At 47.2% G+C, this 16,958-nt stretch overlaps 1 protein-coding gene across 6 annotated transcripts in view; it reads right to left on the reverse strand.

Moving 5' to 3' along the window:
• Nucleotides 1-2,772: 2,772 nt before the first annotated feature.
• C2CD2L (C2CD2 like) overlaps nt 2,773-16,958 on the reverse strand; it is a 50,530-nt gene continuing 36,344 nt past the window's right edge. For 4 of the 6 annotated variants that reach the window (XM_044997051.1, XM_044997050.1, XM_044997047.1 and 1 more), the window contains exon 14: nt 11,227-16,683. In XM_044997051.1, coding sequence (XP_044852986.1) covers nt 16,460-16,683 — 224 coding nt within the window. In that variant the 3' untranslated portion in view covers nt 11,227-16,459. Of the gene's footprint in view, nt 3,068-11,226; nt 16,684-16,958 lie in introns of those variants that run through there. The other 2 variants (XM_044997048.1, XM_044997049.1) reach the window with 2 other exon arrangements.

Raw genomic sequence — 16,958 nt, forward strand, 5'->3', positions numbered from 1 at the left:
AGTACTGGGGAGCAGGAGGCAGGGTTTGGGATTAGGGTTAGCAGGTGAGGGCTCAGGGTTTGTCGTTTTTGCTGTTCTAATTGCTGGACTTAACCATTCTGTATCATAATTTCCTGTAAATGTAGTTTAATTCCTTTTATTGACTTTTCAAAAACATTAGTTTAATTATTATTATAACACCACCTATGTTTTTATTGCAACATAGTAAATTATAGGTTTTAATACTCATGTTTTGTTTTGTTTTGTTTTTTATGGCAGGCTATTATTTGTGACAATATCACTTGAATGCTGCCTGATTTTCTTGGTTGCCTCAGCCCTGGTCCAGAAATAGCAGTTTGTGATGGATGGTATCTGCCCTGTCACAGTTTCCTACCCCATGCAATCTCTATATTAAATTTGGATCTCAATAACACAAATGTTTTCTAACTTAGAAAAATGTATTCAGTTATAAAACTCATTTCATGAGTGTCCCAATTTCAAATAGAGATTTCCCAGAAGTAGCACATTGTGACAAGACCTACCCCATCTGTCACAAATCACTACTCCTAGCCCAGGGCTGGTGAATTGTGGGGGTGGTGAATTGCATCAGGACAGCAAAAACTTGCTACGTAGATATCAGTAACTGCAACTGGTAGGAAATTGGGACAGGAAGCAGTTTGTAATAGTACATCCTGACACTGCAGAGGAGATGCTGGGATGTTTTCCCCCACCAGACATCAGGCTCTCCACATTAGGGACAGTGACTGCCAGGACAGCTCGGGGCTGGTCTTGGTCTCTGTGGTGAGCAGGCTACTCTGGGAGCAGGATAGGGTGAGATCTGGGGCAGTTTGTTCAGCAGCCAGGAGCCCACATGCTTGTTCGTCCTTGAGCAGCTCAGGAGAACAGTGCACCTGCTGTAGCCATGGCTGTAGTGCTGCTCTGTGGCCAGGCTCTGCTTGGTGCTGGCTGCAAGAGATGTGGCAGCATCAGAAACAGCACATGGGGGGCAGGAGCTGCTGTGGCAATCAGCCACCAGCCAAAACAACAAACCTGTCAGTCTGCACCATCACCATCTGTCCTCCATATGCCACGCACACCTCTCCATCCCAGAGACACTCATCTATCCACCTCCAGACATCTCTGTTTCCCTCTGATTTTCCATGCAGCCCCCAGCACGAGACCCAGACCTGAGTGAGGCTTTTGGATGCTACAGTACTGGAGCTGTAGGGTGACAGTGCCTCTCTGGGCATCTCTAGTCTCACCCCCTTTTCTCTTGAGTCTGAAGCCATGACTCTGAGTTCACACCTCTCGAGCTCAGACCCCATAGCCCTGAAGATACTCAATCAGCCACTCGTGCTCTGTGATTCCGTTGCAGCAACAAGAATCTCCCCAAAGTCCTCATGAAGATGGGGGAGGAGTGACACCTTGAGCCTACCAGGCAGCATGAACTCTCCTCAGCATGGCCTGGACCATCCCTGGGGCAGACAGATTCTATATGACCCATATGAGACCATGGGGGGCAAGAAAGTGCATTTTACTGAGCCTGAGAGGAGGCGTGGGCCCTCCCTCTGGGTTGCATTGGGGCAGACAGACCCTCCCCCGAGATGGCTCCTCCCCAGCCCATGGGAGACTACGGGGGGCCAGGGAGTCATTATCCAGGGTGCTGCTCTGTTGCAGGCTCTCCATGTGCTACATTGTGATCTCCAGCATGCCCCCGCTCTGCAGCTTGGATTGCTGTAAGGAATGCAGAGAGGCACCGTTAATGAGTGATGGCAGGTACAAAGATTTGGGGACTTAAGGTGTTTGGATGTCACAGGTAGGACAGTACCATGTGTGTCCGTCCATCCCGCTCCCTCCCCTTGGGGCAGTGAGCCCTCATTCCTATTTCACACTTTAAGAAAAGCACCAATGCCGCTGTTTGTCACGGGGTAATTTTATTTATCAGCATACTTCTTCAGAAATTTACAACCCCCACCTTGCCCAGCACCTGCCCAATCTGGCGCAATCTCACTGTTAACAGTAAACACTCCAGCACAGGGGTGGGCAAACATTTGGCTTGAGGGCCACATCTAGGTGGGGAAACTGAATGCAGGGCCCTAAGCATAGGGCTGGGGCAGGAGGTTGGGGTGCAGGAAGTGGCTCAGGGCAAGGGGTTGGGGTGGAAGAAGGGTGTGGGGTATGCAGCGGGTCTCAAGGAAGATGATTGGGATGCAGGAGGGGGTGCAGAGTACAGGAGGGGGATCAGGGCAGGGGTGCAGGAAGGAGTGCGGGAGGGGAGCGGCAGGGGGTTGAGGTATAGAAGGGGTGCAGCAGGGGGCTGGAATCCAGGGTGCAGGACAGGATCAGGGGGCTGGTGCCAGCCCGCACCGCTTATGTGGAGCAGCTCTGGGGTGGCAGCGGTGTGAACCGGGGCCAGGGTAGGTTCCCTATCTGCCTGGCCTGGCCTCATGCCACTCCCAGAAGTGGCCAGCACTATGTCCCTGTGGCCTCTGGGGGAGGAGGTGGACAGAGGGCTCCATGCGCTGCCCTCACCTGCAGGCACCTCCCCTGAAGCTCCCATGGGCCACGGTTCTCCATTCCTGGCCCATGGGAGCTGTGAGGGGAAGTGCCTGCAGGCAAGGGCAGCATACGGAGCCCTCTGTCCTCTTCCCCCACAGGGATATGGTGCCGGCCACTGCTGGGAGTGGCACAGGGCCTGCCACACCCCAGGGTTGGCAATCCCACGGGCCAGATCCATCCCACAGGCCGTAGTTTGCCAACCCCTGCTCTGCAGAGCACTGAAATTTCCCCATGGCCAGGATACTATCAGTCCTCAAAGAGGCCACCCCTAGTATGACAGTTGCTTGTAAGGGAACCTGGGCCAGACTTCTTCACTGGGCTCCAGCCCAGGGACCCTCAACACATCATCTCAGGTCTTTAATCTCCCACCCCTTACTGCTCCTTCCCCAGACCGCTTCCTCCACAGCCTATTACAGGTCCCGCCACCGTGTGCTCCTCTCTGACCTTCTCCTGATGGCGGCACAGCTTGACCCCTTCCGGCCTGCCAAGGGCAATGCCCCGGAAAGGGAAAGTCCTGGCTGGCTGGGCTCTGCAATGACAAATAGGCTGATAGGAGATAGAGGCCAACAGTCATTGAGTATGCTGCTTAATTCTGACAAGTCATTCTCACTTCTCTGGGTTTCTGCTGCACATGCTTATTTTAGCAAAACTTGGCCCTGGCATCCAGCTTATAAATTGTACTTTTCTCTCTTTAAGGAGCATGGAATGTTTAAGCTAGCTTTAAATTCTTAAATATTTTAAAAAGGGAGCACGTTTGATTGTGCAATGATAACTTAAAAAAATAGCCTCCAAGTCAGTTCTATTCACGTCAGTACATTTCTTTCAAAATCTGAAAAAAAGGGGGTTTCTTGTTTGTGTTCTATTCAGATCTTAGCCTGGCTGAAACTGAAGCACAGGGTTCAATCCAAATTGATTTAGTAGCAATGATAAAATGATTTTTCACATAATCTGCCTGCTCTCACATGCGTAAGAATGGTATTCTCTAATCTCCCTCTCTTCTTCAGAAAACCATACCAAACCAACCACACGTTCCCTCTCTAACCACATCCCTGTCAGACATCCTAATCGGCTCCCCACTCTATTAGCCTTTCCTGTATGCACCACTAATTTCTTTGCACCCGTCCCCTAAACAGGGCCCTGGTGTGTTACTCCAGTCACCTTTCCACATGATTCGCCCTCCAAACATAAACACATCCCCTTTATGTGCCCTTTACAATACACCATTTGCTCTTTCATATTCCTTGAAACTACACCTCTGCACATCCAGAGTCTCCCACGTGCATTCCCCCCAAAACTACGTGCTTCCTTCTCCTCATCTCTGATTGTAGTAAATCACTGGGACAAGAATGTGTGTGGTTGGTGTTAGGGATGCAAACTCTCTAAACTTCTCCCTGTCTGCTCACCCAAAAGCAAGTCCCTATTGAGTATATTTGCAAACTTCTCCCCCTTACAAGTCTCTGTCAGCACCCTGTACTCATCCCTGCATGTGCCCCCTAAAAAAGGTCCCCCTTCAAGCCCTCCCTAAACAAGTCTCCCTCATTACCCCTGCTGAACATTTTCAAAGTGTCTCCCCATACACATCCAAGTGTCCTCTTGCCTTCATCTGCTATACTAGATAGCTCCCTCCTCCACCACTAACCTTCCTGAGCTCACACCCCAAAATAGGAACTGAGGGCTTTCCTTTATCATTTCCCTAACTGCTACCCTCAACTCAACTTAGCCATCTCCATTTGCAACCCCCTCCAATCTGCCACCATGCCTCCTCTTGCAAATATCTCCAGCTGTGTCTGTCTTCTTAACACTCCCTACACTATTCTCTTTCTGCTCCCCCCATAGACAGCTCCTTAGATGCTCTAAACACTCCCCCATTCCCAGCCCAGACACCCTTCCTCTTTCCTCCCTCTATGGTCCAGGGGATAACATTCATTTTTATACCGCACCTTTTTTCTATCTATTCATACACAAGTAGTTGGTTAAAAGATAATGGGCCACTGGATGAGGCCAAGAATACGTAGCATCGTTCATAGGTTTTCTAGGACCAATTTGTTGTTGCATGATATGCAAGTGGCTTTTTCTATATAGCTATCACTATACAAGACATTTTTACATAAGGCCACACAACTGCTCGTGGCCTGCTTACCCCACAGGAAGCTGGTTTCCTATTTTTTTCAAAGCAATAAAGGGCAGATATGTGGAAACAACCATACAAAGATTAAGAGTACCGTTTATTATTATGTATAATCATAACCATGCTGAAAGTGTAGGATTCTTTACCTTAGTATTAGTGGAATCAATGACACAATGTATCCTATATAGACTTGATACAGGATATAGGACACTAGATTTGAAATAAGACATGCCTCAGCATAGGCTACATCCTCTATCCAGCAGAAGAGAAAGTTACTCACCTTGCAGTAACTGAGGGTTCTTCGCGATGCGTGTCCCTGTGGGTGGCTCCACTCTAGGTGACGGTGCGTCCCGGTGCCGTTGATCGGAGATTTTCACTAGCAGTGCCTGGTTGGGATGCAGACACTCAGTTGGTATCTCCCGTCTCGTTGGAATCTTCCTGAGTGCATGCACCCCACACCCTCCTCAGTTCCTTCTCTACCATGGAGAATCATACTAGTACATCAAAGTAGAGGGGAGGAGGGCGGGGAGTGGAGCACCCACAGGGGGACACATCTCGAAGAACCTCAGTTACTGCAAGGTGAGTAACTTTCTCTTCTTCTTCAAGTGCTGTCCCTGTGGGTGCTCCACTCTAGGTGAATGTGTAGCAGTACCCACTATTGTTGGTGGGACTTTGGAGATGTGGCAGTGAGTACTGTAGATAGTACTGTATGGTCTACTATGGTGTCTGCCATGGTGTCTTGCATGAGAGCATAGCGTTTTGCAAACTTGTGTTCAGATGACCCTATAGCCGCTTTGCAGATGTCAGGAATGGGAACATTGTGTAGGAAGGCAACGGATGTCAACCTGGCTCGAGTGGAATGAGTTCTAATGCCTTCGGGCGGTTGAAGATTTTGTGCATGGTAACAGGATCTGATGCAGTCAGAGATCCACTTGGATAGACATTATTTAGAGATAGCCGTACCTTTCGATCTTTCGGTAATGGAAACAAAGGGCTGGTCCACACTAAGAAGCGGGGTCGAACTAGGGTACGCAAATTCAGCTACGTGAATAGCGTAGCTGAATTCGAAGTACCCTAGTTCGAACTACTCACCCGTCCAGACGCCGCGGAATCGAAGTCCGGGGCGCCAAGGTCGACTCCGCCACCGCCTTTTGCAGTGGTGGAGTACCGGAGTTCGAACTATCGCTTCCGGAGTTCGAACTATCGCGTCCAGATTAGACGCGATAGTTCGAACTTCGAGAAGTCGAACTCACCGTGTCGACCCCGCTCGTAAGTGTAGACTAGCCCAAAGAGTCATGGGGACTTATGAAATGGTTTAGTCCTGTCTAAATAAAAAGCAATTGCTCGCCTGACATTGACAGTATGCAGGTTGCCTCTTGCGGAGTCTTGTGAGGTTTGGGATAGAAAGTAGGTAAGTATATAGGTTGGTTGAGGTCGAAGGTCGATACCACGTTAGGAAGAAATTTAGGATGTGGTCTCAAAGTGACTTTGTCTTTGGACAAAATTGTGTAGGGAGGGTAGGCCATCAGGGCGCTCATTTCACCAACTCTCCCTGCTGATGTTATGGCAACTAAGAAATGCACCTTCATGGACATATGGAGATGAGAGGTAGCCAAGGCCTCAAATGGAGGTTTTATGAGAGCATGAAGAACGAGATTAAGATTCCATGCAGTTGCTGTTGGGTAAATTTCAGGGTAGAGATTTTGCAGGCCCGTGAGAAAGCGTTTTATGGTGGGGTGGGTAAAGAATGAATAACCATCTAATAGGTCATGGAAGGTGGTAAGCACCGCCAGGTGCACTTTGATGGAGCTGAGCGAAAATCTGTCCTGTTTTAGTTTCAGGAGGAAGTCTAGAATGTTAGGGAGGATCATGTTATTGGGTGCTAAGTGATTACGTGAGCACCAGAGGGCGAAACGCTTCCACTTCTGCAGGTAGGTTTTACAAGTGGAGTCTTTCCTACTGTGTAGGAGGACATATTGGACTTGCTCGGAACAGGCTAGTTCATGGGTTTGGAACCATGAAGGAACCAGGCTGTGAGGTGGAGCTTTTGGAGCTGGGGGTGAAGAACCCGTCCGTCGTCCTGGGAAACGTGTTCTGGCCTGTTGGGGAGAGCCCGTGGGTGATGGGAGGACATGCAGAGTAGGTAGGGATACCACATCTGTCTTGGCCAAGCCGGGGCAATAAGGATGAGCCAGGCCTTGTCGTCCGCAATCTTCCGAAGAACCCTGAGTAACAGAGGGATTGGTGGAAGGCGTACAGGAGGGAGTTGTTCCATGGGATGAGGAATGCATCTCCTAGGGATGCAGTCCCGAGTCCCACTCTGGAGCAAAATGGAACATTTTAGATTCTGGGTTGTGGCAAAGATCTATTGACGGGGTGTCCCAGAGGGAGAAGAGCTGTTGGAGTACTGCGGGGTGCAGTTCCCATTCGCGTTGTGTCAAGAAGTGCCTGCTGAGTGCGTCGGCAGTAGTGTTGTGACAGCCTGGTAGGTAGGAAGCAATGATTTGTATTCGATGTCGTATGCACCAATTCCATAGTTGAATGTCTTCCATGCAAAGGGAATGTGATCAGGCTCCCCCTTGTCTGTTTATGTAATACATGCATGCTATCTTGTCTTTTAAGACTCACAGGTATTTGTTCTTTATGCGGGGAAGAAAGTGAAGGCATGCTCGCCTCACTGCTCTGAGCTCTAAGAGATTTATGTGTAGGTGTGTCTCTGATGCGGACCACCGGCCTTGTGCCCTGTGTTCCTCTAGATGCGTTCCCCAACCAATCAGGGAAGCGTCCATGGTGAGCATGAGCGTTGGGGGAAATTGCTGGAAGGAAACCCCTGTGCAGAGGTTTTCTGGACTTGTTTACCAATGTTGGGAACCTATAACATTGGGAGGAGGAGTTAGCAGCATCCCTAAGGTGTGTCTGGTGGGTTTGAAATTGGAATTGAGCCAGCCCTGGAGACATCTCATGTGTAGCCTGGCGTGGTGAACCACGAAGGTGGTGGCTGTCCTGTGACCAAGGAGCTGTAGGCAGAGTTTTGCCTGTGTCCTGGGATGAATAGAGAGTGTGAGTTTGAGCTGCGTGATAGCGTGGAATCTGTGATATGGGAGCAAGGCCCTGCTCTGGATTGAGTCGAGATGAGCTCCGATGAACTCGATCTGTTGTTTAGGTGTCAGGGTGGATTTTGGGATGTTTATTTGGAGGCCTAGGCTGTGAAAGAGGGAGATGGCGAAATGGGTAGCTTGAAGTGTCTCACCACAGGAGTTGCCCTTGATGAGGCAATCGTCCAGATGGGGTCACGCTGTTCCCCTGTGTTTGCGGAGGTGAGCCACGACCACGGATAGAGTCTTGGAAAAAAAACTCTCGGTGCTGTATTGAAAATGGTCGTGACCCATTGTGAATCGTAGGAAGCGTCTGAGCTGGATGGATTGATATATGAAAGTAAGCCTCCTGTAGGTCGAGAGCTATGAACCAATCCCCTTGATCCAGTGTAGGTATTATTGTGCCCAGTGTGACCATCTTGAAGCTTTGTATCCTCACGAATTTTTTCAGTCGGTGTAGATCTAGTATAGGCCTCCATCCTCCGGTCTTTTTCTGAGTTAGAAAGTAATGGGAGTAGAAACCTGTCCCTTGATTTTGCGTCGGCACAGGTTCCACTGCACCTAGTTGTAGAAGATGCGCCACTTCTGTGCGAAGTAAGTGGTCGTGAGAAGGGTCCCTGAGGAGGGACGGGGAAGGGTAGGAGGGTAGGAGAAAGTTTGTCCTTATCAAAAGGGAGATCCTCCACTTTGGTCTGCAGTTCTTTGGGGATGCCAGATGCAGAGAGCCATGAGGATCTGCACATAACCACAGCAGTTGCAGTTGTACGGGCTGCTGTGTCTGCCGTGTCTAGAGATGCCTGTAGGGCCATTCTGGAAATCAGTTGGCCCTCAGTCAGGATTAATTTGAAGTCTGCTCTCCTATCCTATGGAATGTAGGAGGCAAATTCAAAAGTTTATTGTAAATATCAAAATCATAACTAGCGAGGGGAGCAGAATAGTTTGCAATTCTGAATTGTAGTGTGGAGGACGTATAAACCTTGCGGCCCAAGACGTCAAGGCATCTAAGGTCCTTGTCTTGCGGGGTGGGTCAATATTGTGACTGTTTCGTCCTCTGTGCAACTGCATCTATGACAAGGGAGTTCGGTGGTGGATGAGAAATAGGAAGTCAGCGTCTTTAGTAGGGACATAGTATTTACATTCGGCCATTTTGCAAGTTGGTACTAAAGACGCTGGGGTTTGCGAGAGAGTATCAGCCGGCTCCAGGAGTGCTTTGTTTATAGGGAGCGCAATTTTTCAGGGTGCAGACTGTTGAAGGATTCTGAGGAGTCTGTGTTGCATCTCCTGAACCTCTTGAAAGGGGATATCTTGATTGAGTGCCACCCTCCAGAAAAGTGCTTGAAATTGTTTACAGTTTTCCACGGCCCGTGGAGGCGGAGGGAGGAGGGCTCCGTCCAGGGCTAATGGAGAGTTAGGAGTCGGTGAGTCAGGATATGGTGCGTAACTTGCATACTCAGGAGGGGGCTCAGGCACCTTAGAAGTGGACAGAGCAGGAGACTGAGGCACAGAAGGAGGATGATTGATAGGAGGATGTTGCCAAGGGTACCACTGAGGCCAAGGCATAGGGTAGGAGAACCCAGGTGTCACCCATGGGGGGGGCAAAATGGGGAAAACTGAGGCTGGCGGCCTTGAACCGTGACCTGAGGTGGCAGAGGTGCCTGTGGAGGAGAAGTAGGAGTGGAGAACTCCGCTTGCTGCTGTAAATCAAGTTCACCGTCAGTGAAAACCAGTTCAGTTGGAAAGAGCGGCAGTTCAAAAAATGAGCCCTGTGTATCTAGGAGCGGAGAGTGAGGCTCAGGTGGCACTGAAAGCTCACATTAAGTGAGAAACTGTTGCTCCTGCTCCCTGGGCTGAGCTGAGCCTGCTCTTTGCTCTAGCTCATTAGCAGGAGAAAGTGAAAGTGACAGTAGTGCTGCAGACTGCTTGGAGGTGCCCTGCAGGGGGTCTGCTACTGGTGGGGGGGGGGGGGGAAATAGGCTCGGTGCCAACGTTCTTCTCCCTGCAGGGAAGGACTGCGCTGCTGGCACCGTGGCCGTGTGCAGTGCCCAGGAGGCGTGCGCTGCCAGCACCGCGGCCGTGTGCGGTGCCGAGGGGACTGGAGCCACAAGGAACTTCCTGACACAAGAGGTCGGGTCCCTGCCTCTGCGCTCTGTCAGAGCCGTGGCTGAGGCATTAGAAAAAGCTGAGGCACCTGCCTTTGGTGCTGTCAGTACAGAGAGTAGGGATCTCATTGAAGTCCCCCTACCCTTGTTAAAGTCTCTCCTGTGAGATTGCTCTGCTTCTTGCCTCCGCTCCAGGGAGGGTGAAGCAACGCTGCCCACCGGTTCCGATCTGGCTGGGGAGTGTGTGGGAGCGGATTTAACCTTTCTCGTCTCCGAAAGCGGCTGTAAGGATTTTTCTGTCAACAGCATTTTGAGCCACAGATCCCTGTCGCGACGAGCTCTTGACGAGGCTCACGCAATGGAGGCACTTCACAGGGACGTGGGTGTCCCCAAGGCACTTCACACAGTATGAGTGCCCATCTGTCCATGGCATGGATTCCTGACAGGAAATACACCTTCTGAATCCTGAAGCTCCTAGCATTATGAATTAGAGATGGCCGAGGAGAGTGTCTCAAGGGGAGACAAGCCTGAAGGATTTTTTTTTTTTTTTTTTTTACTAAGTAACTAACTATGTAACTATACTAAAGGAAGGGAAACAACTGGGATGTAACTAATAACTATTTCTATGTTCTTTGTTACTGTTTCATGTAGAGACCAGGGAAGAAAAGGCAGCACTGCCCCGAGCTCCGTCTTCAGCCGAGGACGGTTGAGGAGGAACTGAGGAGGGTGTGGGGCACATGTACTCAGGAAGATTCCAACGAGACGGGAGATACCAACTGAGTGTCTGCATCCCAACCAGGCACTGCTACCGAAAATCTCCGATAAACGGCGCCAGGACGCACCGTCACCTAGAGTGGAGCACCCACAGGGACAGCACTCAAAGAAGAACTAAGTTTCCACAAAGGGAGGTCCAATGAGTTGCATCACTTAACAGATTAAAATGTATACCAAAGCTGTTGCAGAGGCAGGTGGAAAGGAAGAGCCAGGAGCACAAGGTATACACCAGAGAAAGTCAAGAAGGAACAGAGCTAACTATTTAACCAAGGTCACTAATGCTGCTGGAGTATTACATCACCCACACCACAAACTTGTATGGGTGCATTCCCTCCACCCATTGCTTCTCTCTGAAAAACAGTATATTGCAGAAGAGATGGACTGATAGTACTAGTCTAGTCACACAGCAACTGCTGATGGCTTCATCTCTCATTAACTATTATTCCACCACTACACTATATTTCAAATTCCATAAGCTAAGTGTAACAGTTGTTTTGTTAAAAAAAAAAAAAAACAACAACAAAATCCAGGAATTTCTGGCTATTCAAACCATTTCAACGAACTCCAAGACATGTGAAGTGAGGACACAAGATACTGTTTATAAACTTCCATTTAGTTTAATAAGTTAACAAGTTCAGGCCATTACACAGCAATGGAACTCTTCTTAAACATTTACAAAGGTGCAGAATTTTCATCCATTTCATCTTTAAATAAATCATTGTACTCTAATCTCTTAAATAGCTGAACAGTTCCTATTTTTCTTTGTATTGAAATCTGGGGTTAAAATAATCCACCCACAAAGAAGGCATCAAAGTACAAAAAAGAGCATAAGTATGGGGCACGAGCTCAGACTCAGTGTGGGTGTTTGCTCCAGAACCTGTACAAGTGAACAAAGCAAGCAGATACCTGTGAAAGAAGTCCTGAGTTGAGGGGCACTCATGTAAAGGAGCTACAATATCACAGGGTACACACCAGCTTTTTATTTTACAAGAGGTTTCACTGAATCTCTGCTACCAAGGATATGACACCTTCACTGTATATTAATTATGTACAGGAAGGGAATAAAAAGACAGCTGAAAGGAACAAATAAGATCTAAGTCACAGCTGCTGTCTCATCTGGGATCAGATTGGCTTGCTAGTTGCCAACAAGCCCCCAGCTCTATAGATTTGAAATCTAACACAAAGAAAGATGTTTTCACAGGAAACAAGTCCCTAAGTAAGGTTAACTCAGAGGAAACAGAAGGAAACTTCCGTATACATACACACCCTGTATATACGTACATGCATATTCTAATTTGAAAAGTAGTAATTAACTTAGTTGACTAAAGAGTTAACAATTTGCAGAGGTCTGTATAAAACTTTTCAATATCCCCAACTTCATTCCAGTTATGTGTCCCATTCTCTGCCTGGCCTCAACTCATCTGACCATGAAATTCTTAAGTGTATTCAACAGATGTTTGTGAGAAGCAGTTTTCATTTTTATTTTATTTTTTAAATATACCACATTACAAAAAATGCCTATGGGAATGGGGAGGATTGCCAATTTGGTTCACCACAAAGTCTGTAAAGGCTAGTAAGCAGACCTACTGATCATACCTCTCCTTTTCAATCAGTTCATATCATAGCCTATAAAAAGATAGCCAAACAATGCTGTTTACAAAGAACCCCGCTCCCCAACACACACACAATTAGGTTCCATTAACAAGAAGCTTTTTGAAACATCCTTCAAAAGAGAGATCTCCATAACACTGCCTTTTGCACTTAAGCCTGTATGTGTGTCTCTTAACATTTAAAGCTACACAGCATCCCTTATCTATGCATGCAGTTTCTATTGACATGAGATGAGATTGCCTGTAGACTAAGGACAGAAAATGGACTTTAATTTTTCATCTATAGGCTTAAAGAACAGCTTTGATGGCTAATTAGAAAAGAACATTCAAATTAAAAACTATTTTTAAAATGCATTTCTTTAGCTGTGTGTTATTACCATCACATTAGAGATTAACATTCATTTACATTGTGTAATTTTTGCATTAGCGTCAGCCTAGGCAATGACACTGTTGTTTCATTTGTTCAGAATCACTTTCACTTTTTGGTTCTCAAACAGCCAGCAGAATGTTGCACTATATGCACAGCAGATGTGTCAAAAGAATGCAATTCTTCCCCCCCCCCCCCCCAAAAAAGCAAGCAAACCCTAAAACTTTACATTCAGTTTTCCTCCCATACACAGCAAAATACTGATATTTGATAAACAACCAGTTTTTATTACATTTAAGTGTTTGACCCCAGTGACCCTTTAAGGAGATGCTCTGCAGCTTTAATTTAAAGAGTGCAGAAAAATCTGCCATTTTCATCCTTGTAGATCCTGGCGGTTATACCACAAATTACTGTGATAGCGCCAAGATGAGCAGTCAAGTGGCTGAGGGAATAAATAACCCTTTGAGGGTACTGCAGCCTCTGTGAAATGTAGTTTACACAGCAAACATTTCAAAGCAATAAATACAAGTAGAGAAAGAAAAAGTTAGATCTTTTAAGACTCAAGGATCAATTTTGAAAATAAAATCCCATAGGACTTGCTCCTTAAACACATCAAATTCTCCAAGTGTTTGGATGCTAAAGATGTACATGGGCTCTTTCACCTGGAAGTATGCCAAAGGTAGATCAGTCACTTGATCTAATCCCACCTAACTGTGAGGCTGAAGCATCTCCTTAGGTATCAAGTACCCAGAAGTACACAAAAGGCAGGGCCAAAGTCCCACAATCTACTGTTTGTGCATGGTAGCAGCTACATAGGAAAAATTACTGAGTACAAACGCGAAGATGCAGAACAGGAGAAGAATGTGTCATTTAACCAAGACCATACAACTGAGCAACCCTGCTCTAAGAATACGATCACCCAATTATCAGAGACTTTAAATAAAAGCTCATAAGACAGTAAAGACATGACTCCTAGTTTAACCCTGCTAAGGAGACATCCACCATGCCCTGCAGCCATCTGCAAAAGGCTATCTGGGTGTACTGAAGTGTCTGGATTCTTACATTTCAAGAAGTATACAATGAGCTGCACTGGCATTTCCACAGCCAGCTCCTCTCCAGCAGAGCCAGCCCATTCTATTTGTTGTTTAAGAAGAATTAAAGCTCAAATCAAAACTTATGAAACAGTTAAGTTCCAGCTCAGAAGTTGCTTGTTTCTGTTATTCAAAGTCATGTTCAGATCATAGTTTACGTTCAGTCTAATCTCAAATATGTGTATTTCACTATCTTCAGCCTTCCAGGGAAGCTGCTACAGTGTCCACTGCAGGGTTTCACAGGTGGCTGTTGGAGAAATCTTGATGTTGTCTGGCTTCAGAACATTAACCACTTTTAGTCTCAAACTACCTCCCGAAAGTTGAGAAAGAAAAACAAACAAAACCCAAGAATGAGAAAGGTGGAGGATTTCCAGTCAGAAAAGGCTACAGCTTTGAGACCACAGAGGAAGGTGAGCTGTGACAGAAAGGTGGGTGGTACATCTTTCTAGGAGTCATCTAAAACTGCCAACATGCCCCAACTGAGATCTTGGCACAGTCTCCATCAAGGAGCTCATGTTTCAGTGACAGACAGTAGGTGCTGTAGGCCGATAACGTGTGGGAAGGAGTGGCATAAGCATGATGGTTTCTTAGCAAGGAAGGAAAAGGGAGAAAAATAAAAAGGATGTTGAGACTGAACAGACTGTTCAGGACCAAAAGCTGGGAAAAGAGGAGGCTACTGGCCAGCTGGACCAGTTTTATACTGTGCACACCCCAGTCTAGCTGGGGTGAGTGGGACAACGCTAAAGAGCGCCTCTAACTTAGGTGCCCCACTTGTTAGCTTTCAAATCATAGCTGCGCACTCTGGATCCTACCCAGAACTTAGTGCTTCCCTGAGTCCAGGAACATGAATAGTTCCTGGCCCTGAACTCGTCCCAGTTACACACTGCTAACCCCCTTCTAGTCTTTTGATGTGCCTCACGATCACTGTTCAAGGATTTTCCTATAGACAGGACTTCCTCTGTAATTTTTGCAAAACCTAATAATTGTCCTCCTGCAATCACCCAGGAATAATTTTTTCCACATACAAGCTGCCTTTAAAACAAAAACAAAACAAAACAAAACAAACATTCCACAACATCCCCTTTCTAGGCAGAAATGATTTCCCATCCTAGTAGCCACCCTAGTAACTTGGGGAGGAGGAAAATAAGACCAGTCCCAGGTGACCTCATCTTTTAGGATGATTTCTTCTCTGGTCTCCCTTCTCCACACTTCTACATCCTGCTGAAGAGCAGATGCTCCTTTTCAAACCATTTATCCCCACATGATACTCTCATAGGACACTGGTTCCTTCCAAAATGTTCTTGGTTTGACTCATTCAAAGTGGGCCTGAAGGGAACTTCACAACACAAGTAAATTCAGCAACTTCTAACCCCCTGCCACATTCAGGGCAAAGAGTCTGCCTAGCTGTCTACTTGATTCTCTTTCATGCAATGAAGTTGATGCTAAGAAATGCAGAGGCCTTCATTTTCTCTGCCAACACAAGACAAATCGAGGACATTCATATATTACTTGAAAGAAAGATACATAGTCAGAATCAGATTTGCAGGAGAAAGAGTCAGTGCCATCAGGAGTCACTAGGGAAAGGTCCATTTTAACAAGTCAAATCTTTTCTGTGGAGGACTTCACCTTCATTCTTTCCACTAAAGAATGGGGCACATGGGGCACTAAAATAAACTTCAAGTTACATAGCAAACACTCCTCTAGTGCAAATCTACCCCTCATTTTCCAAGCGTCCTGTTGGTCTTCAGAGTAGAGCACCCATGGACCACAACAGCTGTGCTTGCATTCTACAAGATCGAAGAACATCTGCTTCTCCAGTGGCCCCAACCACCTCTGTAAGGAAAGGAGGCCATATGTACAAAGACTAGCTGGTCCAGACAGCTAGATGTGGTGGACACCACATTTTGGGGAGCTACATCTAGGGATCAGTTCATCTTTCTATAAACACCCTGGCAATAGTGGGGAGCCTTATGTCTGGCTAGCAGCTGCTGCAGTAGTGATAATAAGAGGACTTTTGCAAGGACCCAGTTGTCTTGCAGAGTCATCTCGTGTTCCCTTCTTCTGGTACGTCTTTTCATTTAAAAGAAAAATTCCCAAAATTCTCTACAAAACAGGGGGGCACGGTTCAAATAGCATAACTGGTTTATGGAGTTACTCTTTCCCCTGAAAATTTACCCCAGCTGGCAGGCTGCAGCAAATAGGTGTTACTCCTCAGTCAGGCCATGAACTCTACACCATGCAGACGTACAGTGGAGGAGCCTTGATTTTCCATAGATTAACCCCTTTTCCCCAAAAAAGTTATTCAAGGGTCTCTTTTGCCATACAGTTAAAGATTTCAGGAACTAAAGGGTTAAGTCTTAACCCTGGAGCAGACACCTCAGAGGCCCTGTCCCCCTTCTAGAAGGTCATCTGGAGAAGTCAAAGGTGCAAGGCAATCAGGAGGACATGGAGTCATTCCACCAGTGCCGGGAGCAGTCAGAATGACTGCTTAGCAAGCTGTCAGGTGTTATGCAAGAGCAAATGGGTCATGATATCCAGAAGAGGCAGAAACAGGGTGGCTAATCAACCTAAACTTTGGGTTCATAACTCCCTTACCTCCTCAACCAATATAAAGCACCAGGGGAGGGGCGGTGTCCGCCTCAGCTGAGGAAGGAAGGAAGGAAGGAATTGGATTGTAGTTCGCAGATACCTGGGGTGGGAAAGACACAGAGACAAAGGGGGCTTCAATGCAATCTTTCGGACTGGCTCATCCCACCCTTAGTTCTCGCCCATTGATGTTGTGCTGCCGTTGGCCTTGGGTTTTGATTTAGACTTAAAGGAGAAGCGCTTGATGAGGCGCCGGGAGAAGCTGCTGGCTTTCTTCCTGGTGGCAGAGCTGGTGCTGGCATTGGACAGGTCATCATGCGACTGGCTCAGGCCTGCTTCCTTCTGCTTATTCTTCCTCCGGAAGATGAGCTTGGTGCCGCTGCGGAGAAAGCTGACTGGAGAAAAAGACAAAATGAAGAGGAAGACAGACATAACGATGCTCTGCCTTGGGAGCTTTCAACAAAATCATTTTGTGCTTTACAGACACCTCCCTGTGAAGGACCATCAATTCCATTTTACAGGTTTATGAAGTACAGCAGAAAAGGGACATGCAGAGAGTCAGTGCCTGAGCTGTGACTAGAACCTGGGCCTCTGAAGTTAGTCCTCTGCTCTAAACACTAGACTACAAAGTCTCCTCTCTAGAGAAAGGATGAGACATCCATAGGCCAGC

Source organism: Mauremys mutica, chromosome 22, assembly GCF_020497125.1.
Source record: "Mauremys mutica isolate MM-2020 ecotype Southern chromosome 22, ASM2049712v1, whole genome shotgun sequence".
NCBI lineage: Eukaryota > Metazoa > Chordata > Testudines > Geoemydidae > Mauremys > Mauremys mutica.